Source organism: Drepanopeziza brunnea (genome assembly GCF_022702325.1).
Source record: "Drepanopeziza brunnea f. sp. 'multigermtubi' strain 214-2 chromosome Unknown ctg2, whole genome shotgun sequence".
Classification (NCBI taxonomy): Eukaryota; Fungi; Ascomycota; class Leotiomycetes; order Helotiales; family Drepanopezizaceae; genus Drepanopeziza; species Drepanopeziza brunnea.
Window position 1 is genome coordinate 588,595 of NW_027094065.1, and position 14,610 is coordinate 603,204.

The 14,610-nt window shown below is 51.1% G+C and overlaps 6 protein-coding genes across 6 annotated transcripts; 4 read left to right on the plus strand and 2 right to left on the minus strand.

Annotated features, from left to right (window-relative positions):
* Positions 1-479: 479 nt before the first annotated feature.
* L3040_001380 (uncharacterized protein) lies at positions 480-1,330 on the plus strand (the record flags this gene model as incomplete). The annotated part of the gene is made up of 2 exons (XM_007292933.2): positions 480-786; positions 855-1,330. 2 exons carry the CDS (start codon positions 480-482, stop codon positions 1,328-1,330), a joined length of 783 nt encoding a protein of 260 aa, XP_007292995.2.
* Positions 1,331-1,895: 565 nt separating this feature from the next.
* Positions 1,896-2,597, plus strand: L3040_001381 (uncharacterized protein; the record flags this gene model as incomplete). Its single annotated transcript, XM_007292934.1, has 3 exons — positions 1,896-1,958; positions 2,044-2,522; positions 2,573-2,597. The coding sequence occupies 3 exons, from the start codon at positions 1,896-1,898 to the stop codon at positions 2,595-2,597; spliced, it is 567 nt and encodes a 188-aa protein (XP_007292996.1).
* Positions 2,598-3,766: 1,169 nt separating this feature from the next.
* Positions 3,767-5,024, minus strand: L3040_001382 (uncharacterized protein; the record flags this gene model as incomplete). Its single annotated transcript, XM_007292935.2, has 4 exons — positions 3,767-3,824; positions 3,939-4,051; positions 4,120-4,775; positions 4,832-5,024. The coding sequence occupies 4 exons, from the start codon at positions 5,022-5,024 to the stop codon at positions 3,767-3,769; spliced, it is 1,020 nt and encodes a 339-aa protein (XP_007292997.2).
* Positions 5,025-5,413: 389 nt separating this feature from the next.
* Positions 5,414-6,737, minus strand: L3040_001383 (uncharacterized protein; the record flags this gene model as incomplete). Its single annotated transcript, XM_007292936.2, has 2 exons — positions 5,414-5,815; positions 5,895-6,737. 2 exons carry the CDS (start codon positions 6,735-6,737, stop codon positions 5,414-5,416), a joined length of 1,245 nt encoding a protein of 414 aa, XP_007292998.2.
* A 704-nt stretch (positions 6,738-7,441) lies between these two features.
* On the plus strand, positions 7,442-8,774 carry L3040_001384 (uncharacterized protein; the record flags this gene model as incomplete). The annotated part of the gene is made up of 3 exons (XM_066156719.1): positions 7,442-7,452; positions 7,504-8,158; positions 8,259-8,774. The coding sequence occupies 3 exons, from the start codon at positions 7,442-7,444 to the stop codon at positions 8,772-8,774; spliced, it is 1,182 nt and encodes a 393-aa protein (XP_066012744.1).
* Positions 8,775-9,740: 966 nt separating this feature from the next.
* L3040_001385 (uncharacterized protein) lies at positions 9,741-14,580 on the plus strand (the record flags this gene model as incomplete). The annotated part of the gene is made up of 13 exons (XM_007292937.2): positions 9,741-9,902; positions 9,956-10,090; positions 10,143-10,172; positions 10,231-10,295; positions 10,344-10,782; positions 10,836-11,217; positions 11,287-11,783; positions 11,835-12,326; positions 12,376-12,519; positions 12,567-12,845; positions 12,900-13,104; positions 13,153-13,609; positions 13,659-14,580. 13 exons carry the CDS (start codon positions 9,741-9,743, stop codon positions 14,578-14,580), a joined length of 4,209 nt encoding a protein of 1,402 aa, XP_007292999.2.
* Positions 14,581-14,610: the final 30 nt, after the last annotated feature.

A 14,610-nucleotide genomic window follows, 5' to 3' on the forward strand; every position in this document is an offset into this window, starting at 1 on the left:
GAAGGATGTAAGGAAAATGCTCGCGCGCTCCAGGGAGGATGTTCCGGGGGCACAAAACCTGCTTATTCGTGCCGGGAGAGAGACTTTCTATTTGCTGGGAGGAGTCGCGACCCTGACCTGATCTGACCTGACCCCCGACCCAGAGCTGCTTACATCTGCATACAGCTGCATACATAGCTTTTGCTATAATCCAACCTCAACATCCCCCCCCCCCTTCATCTATCATCGTCTTCTGCTTTCTTGAATCCCAATCGCTGTAACTCTGCGCACCTCCAATACCAATACCAACAGCAATATCAAAATCTTATAACAACACCATCTCATCGTCGCAGCGCATTGTATCGCATTCCATTCCATTGCATTCCATTGCATCGCATCGCGTCGCATCGCGTCGCATCGCATCGCATCGCATCGCATCGCATCGCGTGGACGGCCTTTCAACTTGATATCCATCACCTCGACCCTCACCCAAATACACGATGCCTCCCGAGCTGAGAAAGCGCAAGGCGCCAGTGTCTGAACCTGTTGCAGCTCCTCCTGCTAAGAAGAAGGGCCCCGTCGCAAAGGCAGTTGCGAAAGTGAAGGAGGCAGTCAGTCCAAAGGCAGCCAAGACTAATGGTGCTGCAAGCGCTTCCAAGGTCGCGGTTGGTGATACCATCACCCTTGAGGGATTCGGTGGTGAGATCGAGACCAACGAAGGTGTAAAGACCACACTCAAGGCCCTTGTTGATGAAAGCGAAGCTGGTGTTGTTCTTTTCACGTATCCCAAGGCTTCAACTCCCGGATGTAAGTTTGGCGCGTATTTCGAATTAGGCGTCGCAAATTGCATACGGGCTACATCTAATTCTTCGAAGGTACCACACAAGTCTGCCTATTTCGTGACCAGTACGAATCCCTCACCGCGACGGGCTTCTCCATCTACGGTCTCTCCAAAGACTCGCCAAAGGCCAATACTACCTTCAAGACAAAGCAAAACCTCCCGTACCCTCTTCTTTGCGACACCAGCAGTACGCTCATCAAGGCTATTGGCTTGACGAAGGCACCAGCCAGCACAGCTCGCGGTGTATTTGTGGTGGACAAGTCTGCCAAAGTCATCGCCGTGGAAACGGGAGGACCAGCAGCCACTGTTGAAGTCGTCAAGAAGCTCGTTGCAAGCGGCGATGTCACGGCAGCCCCAGCTGCTACGTCCGTAGTAGCTGAGCCAAAAGCGGAGGCCTCTGCTAATGGCGTCAGCAATGCTCCGATGGACCCGGAATCAATGACTGCTGCAGAAGTCGCTGGGACTGCCGAGAAGCTCGATAGCAATGGGGCTGAGCCGACCGCTACTTGAGAGAGATGCAGAGAATAAAGTACGATCCGCGTGAAATATTGCTTGAATGCTGCGCTTCTTTTGGATATGGCGTCTGAAAAGGCGACCGGTGACAAGTTCTGGAGGGAACCATGCCTTGGAACGGGAAAGGTGCATCTTCCGATTCTCTTCTGGTAGTGTGAAAATGAATATATGCGGAATGGAACTTGGCGAAAAGCGTCTACTAGGACTCGGTGTTTTTGCTACTCTAGGGAGCGATTTTCTTGTTGACCTGATACAAACGCCGAACTGGCTTCATTCGCTTATCCATCATGTGAACATGGACGGGGAAGCCGTAACGTCCTTATTTAGGATGGAGTTGGATTATCCGGTGAAATAGTGTGCATTTTGATACTATCAAATCATGAATACAGTGACGTGGTGCCTGTGGAATTCTAGAAGTTCGCAATCCAAGTACCTAGGCAGCGGCTAAACATCGGCGATCAACCTCTCGCCCTCCGAACCCCAAACGACGGACGGACTACATGGAATGCCTTCACATCCCCACCGAGTCAATTGAACTCTCGTTGCGCCAGAGAAGATCACAATGTCCTCCAAGACCGCGGCAAAGGTCACGCAAGCTGTGCTCCGAGTCCACCCCGTCCATAAGGTAAGCCGTTCGCCCTCACTCCCTATCCCCAGCTACCCCAGACGCCCCCATCCTCTTCCACCTCACAAACTCACCCAGCGTGCAGAAATACACCGTCCAATCCACCGGAATCTGGGAACGCATCCGCCGCCTCTTCGCCGTTGACTCCACGCGCTCCAACGGCGTGCCCCTCAACCCGCAATACCGCAACCCGCCCCCAGGATCCAACGACCCCCTCTCCTTCCAAGACCCCGTCACCCTGCCCGCGGGCGACATCGCCGGCAACCCGTACTGGAAGCGCGACGCGCGCCGCAACTACCCGCAGCTCTCGTTCGTGACGCAGGGCGATGTCGTGGGCCTTTTGAGCCTGGGGAGCCAGGCCAGCCCCAAGAAGGAGCTGATCGGGGACGCGGGCGCGCAGGCGCTGGTGCAGGTCCAGGAGGAGGGCAAGACGGGGCTGGCGGCGTACTTTAAGAAGGATGCGAGTGCGCTGGCGATGCTGGGGAAGGACGGGCTGCCGCCGCTCCCGAGTGGATTGAGAAAGGTCCCCTATGCCCTCACCGGCGAGAATGCGTACCCGGATAAGTATGTTGGTTTGGGTCTTGAGTGTGAGCTTGTGGCTAATTTGGTGACAGGTATCCTTGCCGGACATTCCAATAGAGGGGTCGAGTTGGGGTTTTTGCTTTGTACATAAGAAATCGGAATACACTTCACTAGACACCCGCATGGCCCTTTGGTATACATGTTACCTGTTTTCAAGGAACTGGGCGGCAATTCCACTTCTCCTTATCGACTCGCTGTACAGTGTGACTTGACCGTAGATGGACAGGGCTCGGTTGAGTTGAAAACCAAGTGAAAAGCTCTATAGACGCCGAGCCACTCTCTCAATACCAACCAGTCTACCAGCTTCACGCCACTTATTGTCTTTCTAAAGACTTGCAGATGGCTCAATGCGAGTTCGGCTCCAGAACTGCCCTTCTAGTCCGTCTCTTGTTTGTGAACAAGACGCCTACTTCCGCTAACCTATCTACAGGAAAGACACGATGGACGGGCTAGGGATCTCTTGAAGGCTTCTCCTACACATCAACTGAATTCCTCGATTCCTCGCTGTTTAGTAAGAGACTGCGAGACGGGCCTAGCAACTAGACTTTCAAGCCTTCTGCCGCGGGGTCTGGCTGTACAGGCGGCGCAAAAGAATGTTCTACGAGGGGACAACGTCTTCCAGTATCCCAACTCCATGTTCTGTTCTCTCATCTCAATTCTTGATTCTTGATTCGAAATGTCTTCAGGTCACGCAAGAAAACGCTTTCTTTTGTTGATCGAGCTTGAAGGTTTGTTTGCCTTTTTTTTAGAGACGGTCGGTCACTCTGGAAGCCGCGGGCCTCCTCCTCCTCCTCTTCCTCCTCAGTGGTGGGTGAGTGGGTGTTTCGAGCCAGGAGATTGATTCGTTGTCAATACGAATTGGAAGTTCACATAACGATACCGGTATCTCACTCATAGTTTCTTGGTCTCGGAACTTGCTTTGCAACCCAATATAGGGTGCACTTGCTGAGAGGTATGGATGGTAGTTTCGTCCACTCCCGCCATGTGAGGCTACTTGCGCTGCAAACCTCAGAGAAGACCTCATACATTTAGGCTCCTTATTACTCTTTTCTTTCCATCTTCTTACTCAGAGACGAAGTATATTCTGCTATGTGTTTCGCACGTACGGGCATACCCAGCATAGCCTCCATCCGAGCATGCCAGCCAGCTCTCACATCTTCACAGTCCACAATCTGGCTTGGTTGATGAAATTATTCTAAAGGTGCTTGAAGTCCTCCCCTCCCCCCTCAGGCTGGTGGGGATACAGGTAACTTCACAAGCCCTTTGGTCTCTTTCGTCTTCCACCTGCGAGCAATGATGTTAGACAGTTAGGAATTCAATATTTGGAAGTCAAATGGGCACCAGAAGTGCCTTGATCCTCTCATGATGGGAAGAAAGCTTTGAACAGGGTAACCATACTGTAGAATTTTCAGCAGCCCGTACATCATCCTCAGATTCGGAGCTGGCACACCCAACTTCTCTGCCTCCCTCAGCGGCTCGCCGACAATATTCTCAAACTCGGTAAAGTTGCCCTAGCCCAGCTCGTCGTTAGCGCTCACTCGGTTGACGTTTACTCATCTCTCAAGATCTCAACACCGACCTTTTCAGTATCCTGTTGCATGCTCGGCTTGAAAAAGGTATCTTCGGGATCACAGTGGATCATCGCGTCCGCGATATCCTCCGGCAAGTCGTGCCCTGCCGCCTTCGCAATGGCGATAATCTCCAGCATCAATGGCCTGACCACCTCCTCGATCGGGAACTTGTAGTACCGCATCCGACTCGTGTCCGTCCTCACGACTGAGCAGGCCGAGTTATAACACGCGTTATAAACCAACTTCCTCCATCTGACGAAACCTACATTTTCGTCGTGTGTGCACACGACTTTGCCAGAGGCCCCGTAGATCTCGACGAACCTCTTGGCTGCTGTGACGCTGGTTAAAACGGGGATGTTGGGGTTGGTAAAGGCGCCGACTACGAGGCGGTCGGCATCGTCGTGCACTATGACGCCGTGGGATATTTCGGTTGCCCCAATGAGCGAGACGCCTGACAGGACTGCGTTCCGGGGAAAGGCGGCTATGAGCGGTTTCTCGATGTTGAGGCCGTTTTGGAGGAGTACGATGGTGGTTTGGCCCTCTGTTACTGCGGGCGCGATCAGCTCGGCTACGGTGGGCTGGATATCGGCGATGTTCTTGGTGGTGACGACTATGAAGTCGAACGCGGGCGTGTCTTTTCCCGCTTTTGGGATGGCGTTTATCACTGTATCTGTTAGTTGGTACTTGGTAGATTTCTTGGTGGGGGGGGGGGTCGGTTACAGGTTGTTGGCTTCCAGGCTTTGATCTCACCGTGGTCTAGCGAGGTGATGCTGAAGCCGTTATCCAGGACTGCTTGGTAATTTGATCGTAGCACAGCTGTGACTGTAGCTAAACCCCCAGCTTCCAGGTTGTAAGCTGCCATCGTCCCAACTCCTCCACTCCCGACTAGGAGAACATTTGCTTTGGTCGCCATGATGGTATGGTTAATATGTTATATCACGTGCTTGCGATATCGTCGAAGAGGAACGAACTATTGTCAAATTTTATCGCAGTGAGAGACTTGATATACTAGATAGAGGCTGGAAAGGGAAATGGCATTGGCTTGTAGAGTCGCAACGGAATAGTTATGCCCGGAATGCATTCAAAAGTGGGATAGCGGCTGACTTTTGAAACCAAGGTTCTCGTGAAATCCTAGATGGCTGTCGACCGTAGTCCCGTTTCCAGATGGGTATGCCGAAACGTATTTTCAAACCTCCTTAGGATATATCCGAGTAAGTTAAGCAGACGATAATCAATCGATGAAATGAGATACATGGTAGCAACATGGGATGTAGAGAAAGCAGCGGCTTTGATCTGAGATGTTCATATCAGGAACTGAGACTTTACACGCTCTGCGCCTCGCAGAAGTCGTAGCAAATCCGACACAAGGTAAAGGCTTCCCGCGATTACGATCGGGCCGTCCCCAGCGACAGTAGCAGCCCATTGCAGCGCGCCAGGCAGGTTATCACCAGCATCATAGCAGCGCCCGGGGTCTATGCCAGCATCAAGAGCGGCCTGCGAGATCTCGGGGGTATGCGCGGACTGAACCCAAGGCATTCCGTCGACAGGTCCGAAGTTGACTGCTGCTACACAGTCTTGAGGTTTTAGAAGCGGCTTGAGAATACCGTCTAGTTCTTTGCCCTGCGAGGCGGCGAGTACCCATGTGACTTTTTGCTTGTCTTTTCGGAGTCTGTTCTCGACGTATGTGCCGAGGGCTTCGGCTGACTGTTCATAGATATTTAGCATGCAGCGAGATGGAGCCGGGGTGCATCCGCTAAGTTAAGGGGGTATGTATTATACTAACTTGGGCGTTGTGGGCTCCGTCAAGAAGAATAGCTTCATGTCGTCCAGTGAGGCTTCTGATACTCAAAGTCTGCAGACGCCCAGGCCATTTGATGTTCTGGACTGCTGGCAGCAGTCGATGCAGTGGAGACTCGAGTTTTGTATATGCCAAGTGGAAGGCTGTATAAGCGCAAGCAAGATTTTGCCATTGGTGAGGCTCAAAGGCGTCCTTGGACAGCTCTTCCAGGAAAGCTGAATCTGTAGAGCTAAGCACCACATCTGTTCCAATCTCCTTCGCATAGTCCTGCACTACTTTTTGTACTGATGGGGGATTCGTGCTATCCATGACACACGGAACACCAGGCCTCATGATACCCGCCTTCTCGCGGGCAATCTTTTCGATGGTGTTCCCCAAGAACGACTGGTGATCCAGACCAATCTTCGTTATGATCGTTACGGATTTCTTCTCCATCGCATTCGTTGCGTCCAGCCGGCCACCAAGTCCAACTTCTACCACACCCATCTCAATCTTCTCTTTCGCGAAGACCTCGAAAGCCGTCGCTGTGAGAAGTTCAAATTCCGATGCCTGAATACTTTCGGCTTGGTTCCTCTTGAGTACTAATTCTTCCGCTTCCATGAATACGGATTCCTCGACAGCCTTCTCATCGACGGTGATGCAGTCCCAGCGGTCGATCAGGTGAGGAGATGTGAATCGACCACAGCGGACTCCGCTGGCTTGTAGCATGGCGGAGAGGTAGGCGCATATTGATCCTTTGCCGTTGGTTCCCGCGACATGAATGGCTTTCCATGATTGAGGGGTGTGTCTGAGAAGCGTGCTAATACGCGATAATCCGAGCTCGATCATTTTGTATGTATCGTGACTTCTGGTCGTCAAGTATATATCAGCCCAGGTCCTTCTTCCTTTCGCTCGAGAGAGCCTCTTTCCGTAAATCTTTCGAGGCCGGCTGGCTTCCCATGAGGGTAGCTAGCTAGCAAGTTAAGCAGGATAGTCTGTCTAACAGACCGAAATTCTGTGCAGGTAGATCGGTTCTACTTGGGCCTACCTACTTCCCCTTCCACGAAGTAAATCAATAGCGTCTTCTTTCACGAGTATATGCGAGAGTGATAGACTGCTTTCTCCTTTCAATAAGCGTTGGCTGGACCAGAGCTACCTAAAAGTCGGATCTAGCCGTAGCTAAAGTCCTTTTCATCGTGGTAGTAGGTAATGTTGGCAAGCTATACATTTATATATTTACTGGTGAATCAAAAATTGATCAGACGAGCTTGAGCTGAGGTCGTCGACTCCAAGTTCGATCCCTGCCGCCCCACAATGACTTGCAGAACCCCAGCCAAAGCCGATCAGATACGTACCTAGATCCGCCTGCGGAGTTTCTGACCCGCCGCCGCCCGCATCACAAACACCCCAAAAATTGCATCAACCTCCGTCCCCATCATCGAGATCATCCAAAAACCCATCAGATCCCGAATAATCGCTGTCGCAAACATTCCTTTACCACCACCAGACTCCTTACTTTCTACCTCGTCCCGATATCTCCCATCCGCGCGAACATGGGTCTGCCGTGAGTTCATGATCCTTCCTACCTTACATGCGCCGCTCATCCAGATCCAAGTCTATTTAAAACCCCTATCCAGCCCGAGGTCGCGTCGAAAGCAGCGGAGAAGACTGCAGCTGGCCCACGATCCTCGATACGAAGACAACGAGCAATGCGAGTACCTCATCCTCATCCGCGTATGGCCGAGGCGCGCAGGCGTCGCATACTGGGAATGGAGCCAGAGGACGATGATCTGCCAGAGGCTCAAAGGCCTTCATACTCCCTTGAGACCGAGATGACTTTTTCAGAATCTCCGCAGTTGAGGTCACTGCGCATGATGGATGAACAGCGTGTCAGAGCGCGTGATCCCCTCGGTTTCGAAAGGCAACGAACATCCAACGGCGAGGACGGTCCTCTGATGCCACCAGTGCCCGAGTCGAGAGATTATGCTGTCGATGTAAGAGAGAGACAGAGAGAAGTCCACCGGATGCGACAGATGGGACAAGATCTTCGGAGAATAGGACGAAGGAACCACGCGGCAACGCCCCCGTACACCGATAGCGATTTGGCTTATCTGAGTAGAATGGACCCTCCTAGGCCCTCTACGTCTTTGACTCCAGTTCTTTCGCCCTCTCACCAACCCACCCGACTCAGTGACTCCCCGCCCCGCCGAACCCTGGAGGAGCCTGATATCAGTTTCCCTTTCACTTTCAGTGGGTCATCACATACAGAAGTAAGCCCCGCAGCCCCAGAACTCTCATTTGTGCTTGCACGGTACATTGTTTTTCCTTATCGAGTAGACATTTATGGGAGTATACTGACTTCCAAATTAGACCCCAGAAAGAGTTCATGCGCTGAATCAGACCGCAAGTAACCGGGAAAGATTGCGAAGATTGGCTCGACAGGCTCGGTTGGATGGACTGGGTGATCGAGACCGAAGTTTGAGCCCTGAAGGAGGTGCTGCTTGGGATACGCTGCTTACAAGCATTACACCCGATCCTCAACCGCCAAGCGCGGGATCATCATTTGTTTCCACTTCCGCAGCGGCAGCCGCAGCGACGTCTTCCGGGTCCTCTTCCACTAGAGCGGAGCACGAATGTGAGGTATCAGATGGATCGAACACCGATGATGATGAGGAACCTTATTATAGGCTTCAAGATTACAGCGGAAATAGGAGAGACCGCTTTTGGAGATCATATGCAGAAGTTGTTACTGCGAATTTAGATCGGGCTTCACGAAACGAGACGGACCACTTGACGAGAGGTATTCATGGGATGATCTCTCGAATCGCGCGCAGAGATGACGTCCCGGAAACCTCACTTGTAGCTGGACCGAGCAGAAGTCCCTGACCCACGAACTGAGGATGGTCTATGAGGCTCTCTACTCTCTAATCAAGATTCCCTGCGGATATTCGAAACTGCGTCGATGTTGTTTGTATTATAGCCTGTGTTGACTACCAAAACCGTGCAAGCTTTCCTCCCAGAACAATGGACGTCATTGGGTTCCAAAGATAGATTCGGAGCTATCTGGTATTCATGGACGGCTGGATTGGGAGCAGAGAGGAGCATTTCTCCTTCGGGAGAAACAACGAATACGTCCATATGACGGAGCCCTCAATTGATCACATTGTCTTGCAAAATGATGCACTTTGTCCATATGTGTGTGTACTTGATCATAACGACCTCGGCCTACTGATACCGTAGACCCGCGGAACATGTATGGTTTTATGTTACTAACAAGACCGAAAAAGCAAAACCAATAGGTAATGGGTGCATTTGACCTGTGGCGGTTTCAGCAAGTCCAATAACGTAGGCAGCTCTGAACATCGCGATCTGGACATTACTGCGTACTGTACCGGTATATGAATCCATCCGCCTTCAGCCTTACAAGGTCCTTGCTCGCCAATTTGACATTGCCAATTTCTCGAGAGCCACCAACATCGAACATTTTTGCCCGAAAACAGGAACAGGAACCGGAATATTGACGCACCGGCAGAGGATGCGGCATTCGAGCCGCCAATCTAGGTAGTTTCCACTGCCTACCAGCGCCTCATACCTGAGTAAATCAGGGCTTCCGCCCTCGCCATCTTCCGCCGACCAGATACCAGGCCAGCCAGCCCAACACCCGCCCCAATCTACGACCCAGGCAATACTAAATCCTCTCAATCCCGCGATAGCGTGCGATACCGCGGTTCGAAAACAAGGACCAGGTCCATACACGCGAGCATCCATGGTTGGGATGAGATCCCCTACCTGCCAAAGCATTCGACCTCTCCAGTCCTTCCTTTGAGACCCGTTCCTGCGGGCCTCGACGATATGGTCTCCCATCCTCCCTCCGCGTCGGACCGGCAGACGAATGGTAGATCAGGAGGTAGCAACGGGCACGGGAGAGTAGAGAGGGCGCCGGGCACCCCGAGAAAAGATGGCAGCGCGGGGAAGGTCGACAAGGCCGTTCAGGATCCAGGGCTGAAGGACTACGTAGGTCAAGATCGTTGGAGGGGTGCAGGACAAACGCTGATACCTGGGGACAGCGTCTAGGAGAATGCTTAGGCAAGGGAGCTTTTGGATCGGTTTACAAGGCTTTCAACTGGGGGACGGGAGAGGCTGTGGCTGTTAAGCAGATAAAGCTTGGAGATCTTCCCAAGAGCGAGTTGCGAATGATCGAGGTACGGCAAGATCAAAACTGGTACGAGGACGCAGCTGATATGTAATTTCCAGGCAGAAATCGACCTTTTGAAGAACCTCCATGTGAGTGCTGGGACCTACGATGATGAGAGATGATCAAGCTACTGCTAACCTGCATTAGCATGACAACATTGTCAAATATTTAGGTTTCGTCAAGTCGTCAGACTGTCTAAATATCATTCTTGAGTAAGTTCTAGATTTGTAGTCGTAACCCGCACTGACTCTATTGTCAAGATACTGCGAGAACGGATCTCTACATTCAATATGCAAAAGTTACGGAAAGTTCCCAGAAAACCTGGTCGGTGTCTACATGGGCCAAATACTTCTTGGACTTCAGTACCTCCACGACCAAGGTGTTATTCATCGGGACATAAAAGGAGCCAATATTCTCACGACGAAAGATGGCAAGGTCAAACTTGCAGATTTTGGTGTTTCGACAAGCACACTTGCTGGAGCGGACAAGGAAGCACAGGTTGTGGGAACTCCATATTGGATGGCTCCCGAGATCATCCAGTTATCTGGTGCAACACCTGCGTCTGATATCTGGAGTTTGGGGTGCACTGTTATTGAATTGCTGGAAGGGAAGCCTCCTTACCACAAATTGGCTCCTATGCCCGCCTTGTTTGCCATCGTCAACGATGACCACCCACCGTTGCCAGAGGGAGTCTCGCCAGTAAGTCGTATTTCATCATGACATGCTAATGTCCATTGACTGATCTCTGACAGGCTGCACGGGACTTTCTCATGCAATGTTTCCAAAAGGATCCCAATCTCAGAGTATCGGCCCGGAAACTTCTAAAGCATGCTTGGATCGTAGGCTCTCGCCGGACTGATGCTCCTGTCGCTAAACCCCCTGCCAATTTTAGCGAAGCTGTTGAGGAGGTCAAGCAGTGGAACGAGGCGTTGAAATCCCCAACAGGTGGCGGCTCTTTTCGTGCATCAGCCAGATCAACTGTTGCCAGTCCACCACCTACTAGACGAGATCCTCCACTCCGTAACATTCACAATGACCAACAGGTGGCAGGGTTGATTGCTCCGGCAAAAGGCCCACTTTCATTAGCGAAGCCTAAAACTCAAGCGGAAGCTTTTCGTTCTCCAGAGACCACAGGTATGTGATGTCGAAACCCCCACACAGCTGAGAAATCTAGAAAGATATGGGTATTGAAGTTCTTCATAGCCGATGACAACTGGGACGATGATTTTGCAACTTCGATATCGCCGAGTGCTTTGCATTTGCCTCAGTTCAAGCCACACGACAACTTTGGCGGCATGTTTTCCTCTGACCGTCTCAAGGCATTCGCGTCCTTTGACATGACCAATGATGAGAACGATAATTGGGACAACAATTTTGAAGGTGATCTGGTTACTATCAAGGCTCCACGGAAGCACGTGGAGCCCGATAGTCACGAGCTAGAAACCATTCGCCCATATCGAATAAAGTCAACCGTTGTTACACAAGATATGAGACCAGCTCCGGCTCTCAAGCCTCCCTCGAGAAAGACTTCCAGAAGTGATCCACCTCGACCGAAATCTCCCGTCAAAGCTCAAGCAGAACGTAAATTCGCTCTCCCTGAGAGACCGGCAACAATGTATCGGGAGCAGGCTGTTGAAGATTACTCGGATTTGTTCATAGACAACGACAGTGTATTCGACCGGCGACTGACTACCATTAAGGTAAGGTAAAATGGTGACTGGAACTAATCTTTATGCTAACAACATGATCAGGATGACGCCCTTTCACCAAAGCTCTTTCATCCCTCCGATCTCACAAGCCTTCCCCGATCAGCTCAGCCAACAGCGGTCGTCAACGGGACTATAAGAAGAAAACCCGCACCTCGGGAAGAGCAGGCCATGCGCAGAACAAGATCTTCAGTTGAAATTCAGAGATATGCTGAAGACGAAGACGACGAGGACTTCTCGGATATATTTGGTAAGAGCGATGCCATTGTAGAGAAGGATGAGAGTGACCGAGGCTCCGAAATTGGGGTCGGAGAGCTCATGCTGCAATCCAAACTCTCGAACAACTCGTGGCTTGGTGACGAGGACGATGAGGACGACCCGTTCGCGTCGTTAGAGCAGGGCTTTGATGAGATGGATCTGCAAGCCAACATTGCTCGAGACAAACATGCAAGACTTATTACTTTAGTTGAGGGCTTGGTGAGCTCCTTGAAGGTGACTGAAGAACACGACACAATTGCTGATGTATCTGAACAACTGGTAAGTCTTCCCCGAGAAGGAAGGAAACATTTAACTAACAAAGTCAAAGCTTGATGTTCTCTACGAGTCAGCTGATGCAAAGAGCCTCATTATAAGTGCGCACGGAATGCTCCCTATCTTGGAGATTCTGGAACCTTGCACTGTCAAAAGCCGGCAAAGTATGATACTGCGGCTACTGAAAGTGGTCAATACGGTAGGTCGCTCCCTAGCCACTTCCGATCATTGTTGATCGTATGCTAGATTATCCTGAACGACGTCGAAATCCAAGAAAATCTATGCTTCGTTGGTGGTATACCAATCATCACGAAGTTCGCAGCGAGACAATATTCGAACGAGATTCGATTAGAAGCTGCTGCTTTTGTGCGGCAAATGTATCAGACATCAACACTTACGCTTCAGATGTTTGTCAGTGCTGGCGGTCTTAACGTGCTCGTCGAGTTTCTTGACGAGGACTATGATGAGGCCAGAGACTTGGTGTTGATTGGTGTGAATGGGATCTGGAACGTATTTGAGCTGCAGGTATGCCGAAACATCCCACTTTTCACTTGAACTCTCCAATGCTGACAGAGTTAGGGCCCGACTCCAAAGAACGACTTCTGTCGCATCTTCTCGAGGAGCAAGATCTTATCTCCATTGGCGTTGGTTTTGGACCGCGTTCTTGACGAGGACGACGAGCTTTCTGAACTGGTCGAGGGTCGAATTGTCAACATTTTCTACTTGTTCTCACAGGCAGAAAATTACGTTAAGGAAGTTGTGGCAGACCGTGTGGTGTTGAAGCGTAAGGCTATCCGCCTATTTAGCTTCAAACCCTGCTAATGAAAATCAGGCGTCCTGAAGGACCTCCGAAGAATGACACCGGTCCATCAAATTACCATGCTCAAGTTTATCAAGAATTTGTCTATGTTGTCGACTACTCTTGATAGCTTGCACTCTGCCAATGCTATCGAGCTCTTAATCGACCTCTTAGGTTCGAGCATGAAGAAGGATACTGCACATTTCCGAGAGATCTCCAACCAAGTTCTCAATACTATGTACAATCTATGTCGACTCAGCAAAGTACGACAGGAAGATGCAGCTATCAATGACATCATCCCATTGTTACTTCGGATCATGAAGACCAAGAGACCGCCGAAGGAATTCGCACTACCTATCCTTTGTGACATGGCTCATTCCGGAAAGGTGGGAAGAAAATATCTGTGGCAAAACAAGGGCCTGCAGTTTTATGTGACGCTTTTGGAAGACCAATACTGGCAGGTCACGGCCTTGGATGCCATTTTTATATGGTACGTCTCACGGTATTGTTTCTCCGTTCCTTACTGACATGGATGCAAGGCTTCAAGAAGAAACCGCCAAGGTCGAGAAATGTTTACTCGAAGGTAACTTTACAGAAGCTATCGTCCAGTGTTTTAATGCACCTAGAGCGAGTGCTTTCGATAACAATCTTCTCGAGCCGCTGCAAAAGCTTCTCCGACTCAGCTCACCTATCGCTGCCTCCCTTGCTCGATCAGATATGTTTTCTGGCATTCTCCAGAAACTCAACCACAAGAAGGCAGTCGTCCGGTTGAATTTGCTTCGTATCGTCCGCAGCATATGTGATACAAGTGACGAAATAGCTGGCAACGTCCCGAACCACGGTTTATTCGAGGCCATTCAGCGTCTAGCCGACGGCGACAATGCTGTGTTGGTGCGAAACATGGCCAGCGAGCTCGTAAAAGCGAATCTGGACAGAGACTCGGATTGTGGAAGTGGTGCTCGCCCACGTCCTGGTCAGATTCGGCGGACATTCACACCGCCTTCACTGCAAAACAGTGCATCGATGCCCCTCACACCGACTCACATGAACCGGTCAAAATCAACTTTTATAGAAGGAAACGTAACACCCCGTCGCATGGCCGCACCGTCTAGCGGCACCGATTCAATGATTTACCGCCCGAGAAGTAGAGAGGGTCCTCAGACGGTTCGGCGAACGAGCGCTGAGATGCCCAACAACTCTTCATTGGGCAAAAGCCGGTTACCTCGTACATCCATGGCCCGTGGATCGAAGTCCTCGTTGGTTAACGTGTCGGGCGGCGATGGACCAACATCGACCTCAACATCTAACCGAAGAGAGAACGGTAACGGCGTACGTCTTACGAGGCCTCAATCACGTTCTGGAGCTTCGTCTGCACCTGGGCCTGCAAATGGCGGAACAGCGCCCCTACTCAACTCGAAACGCAGGGCACGACAACCGAGTGGGGAGATCAAGTGGTCTTGAGAGGGAAGAAACGAACGAGGTACGACGAGA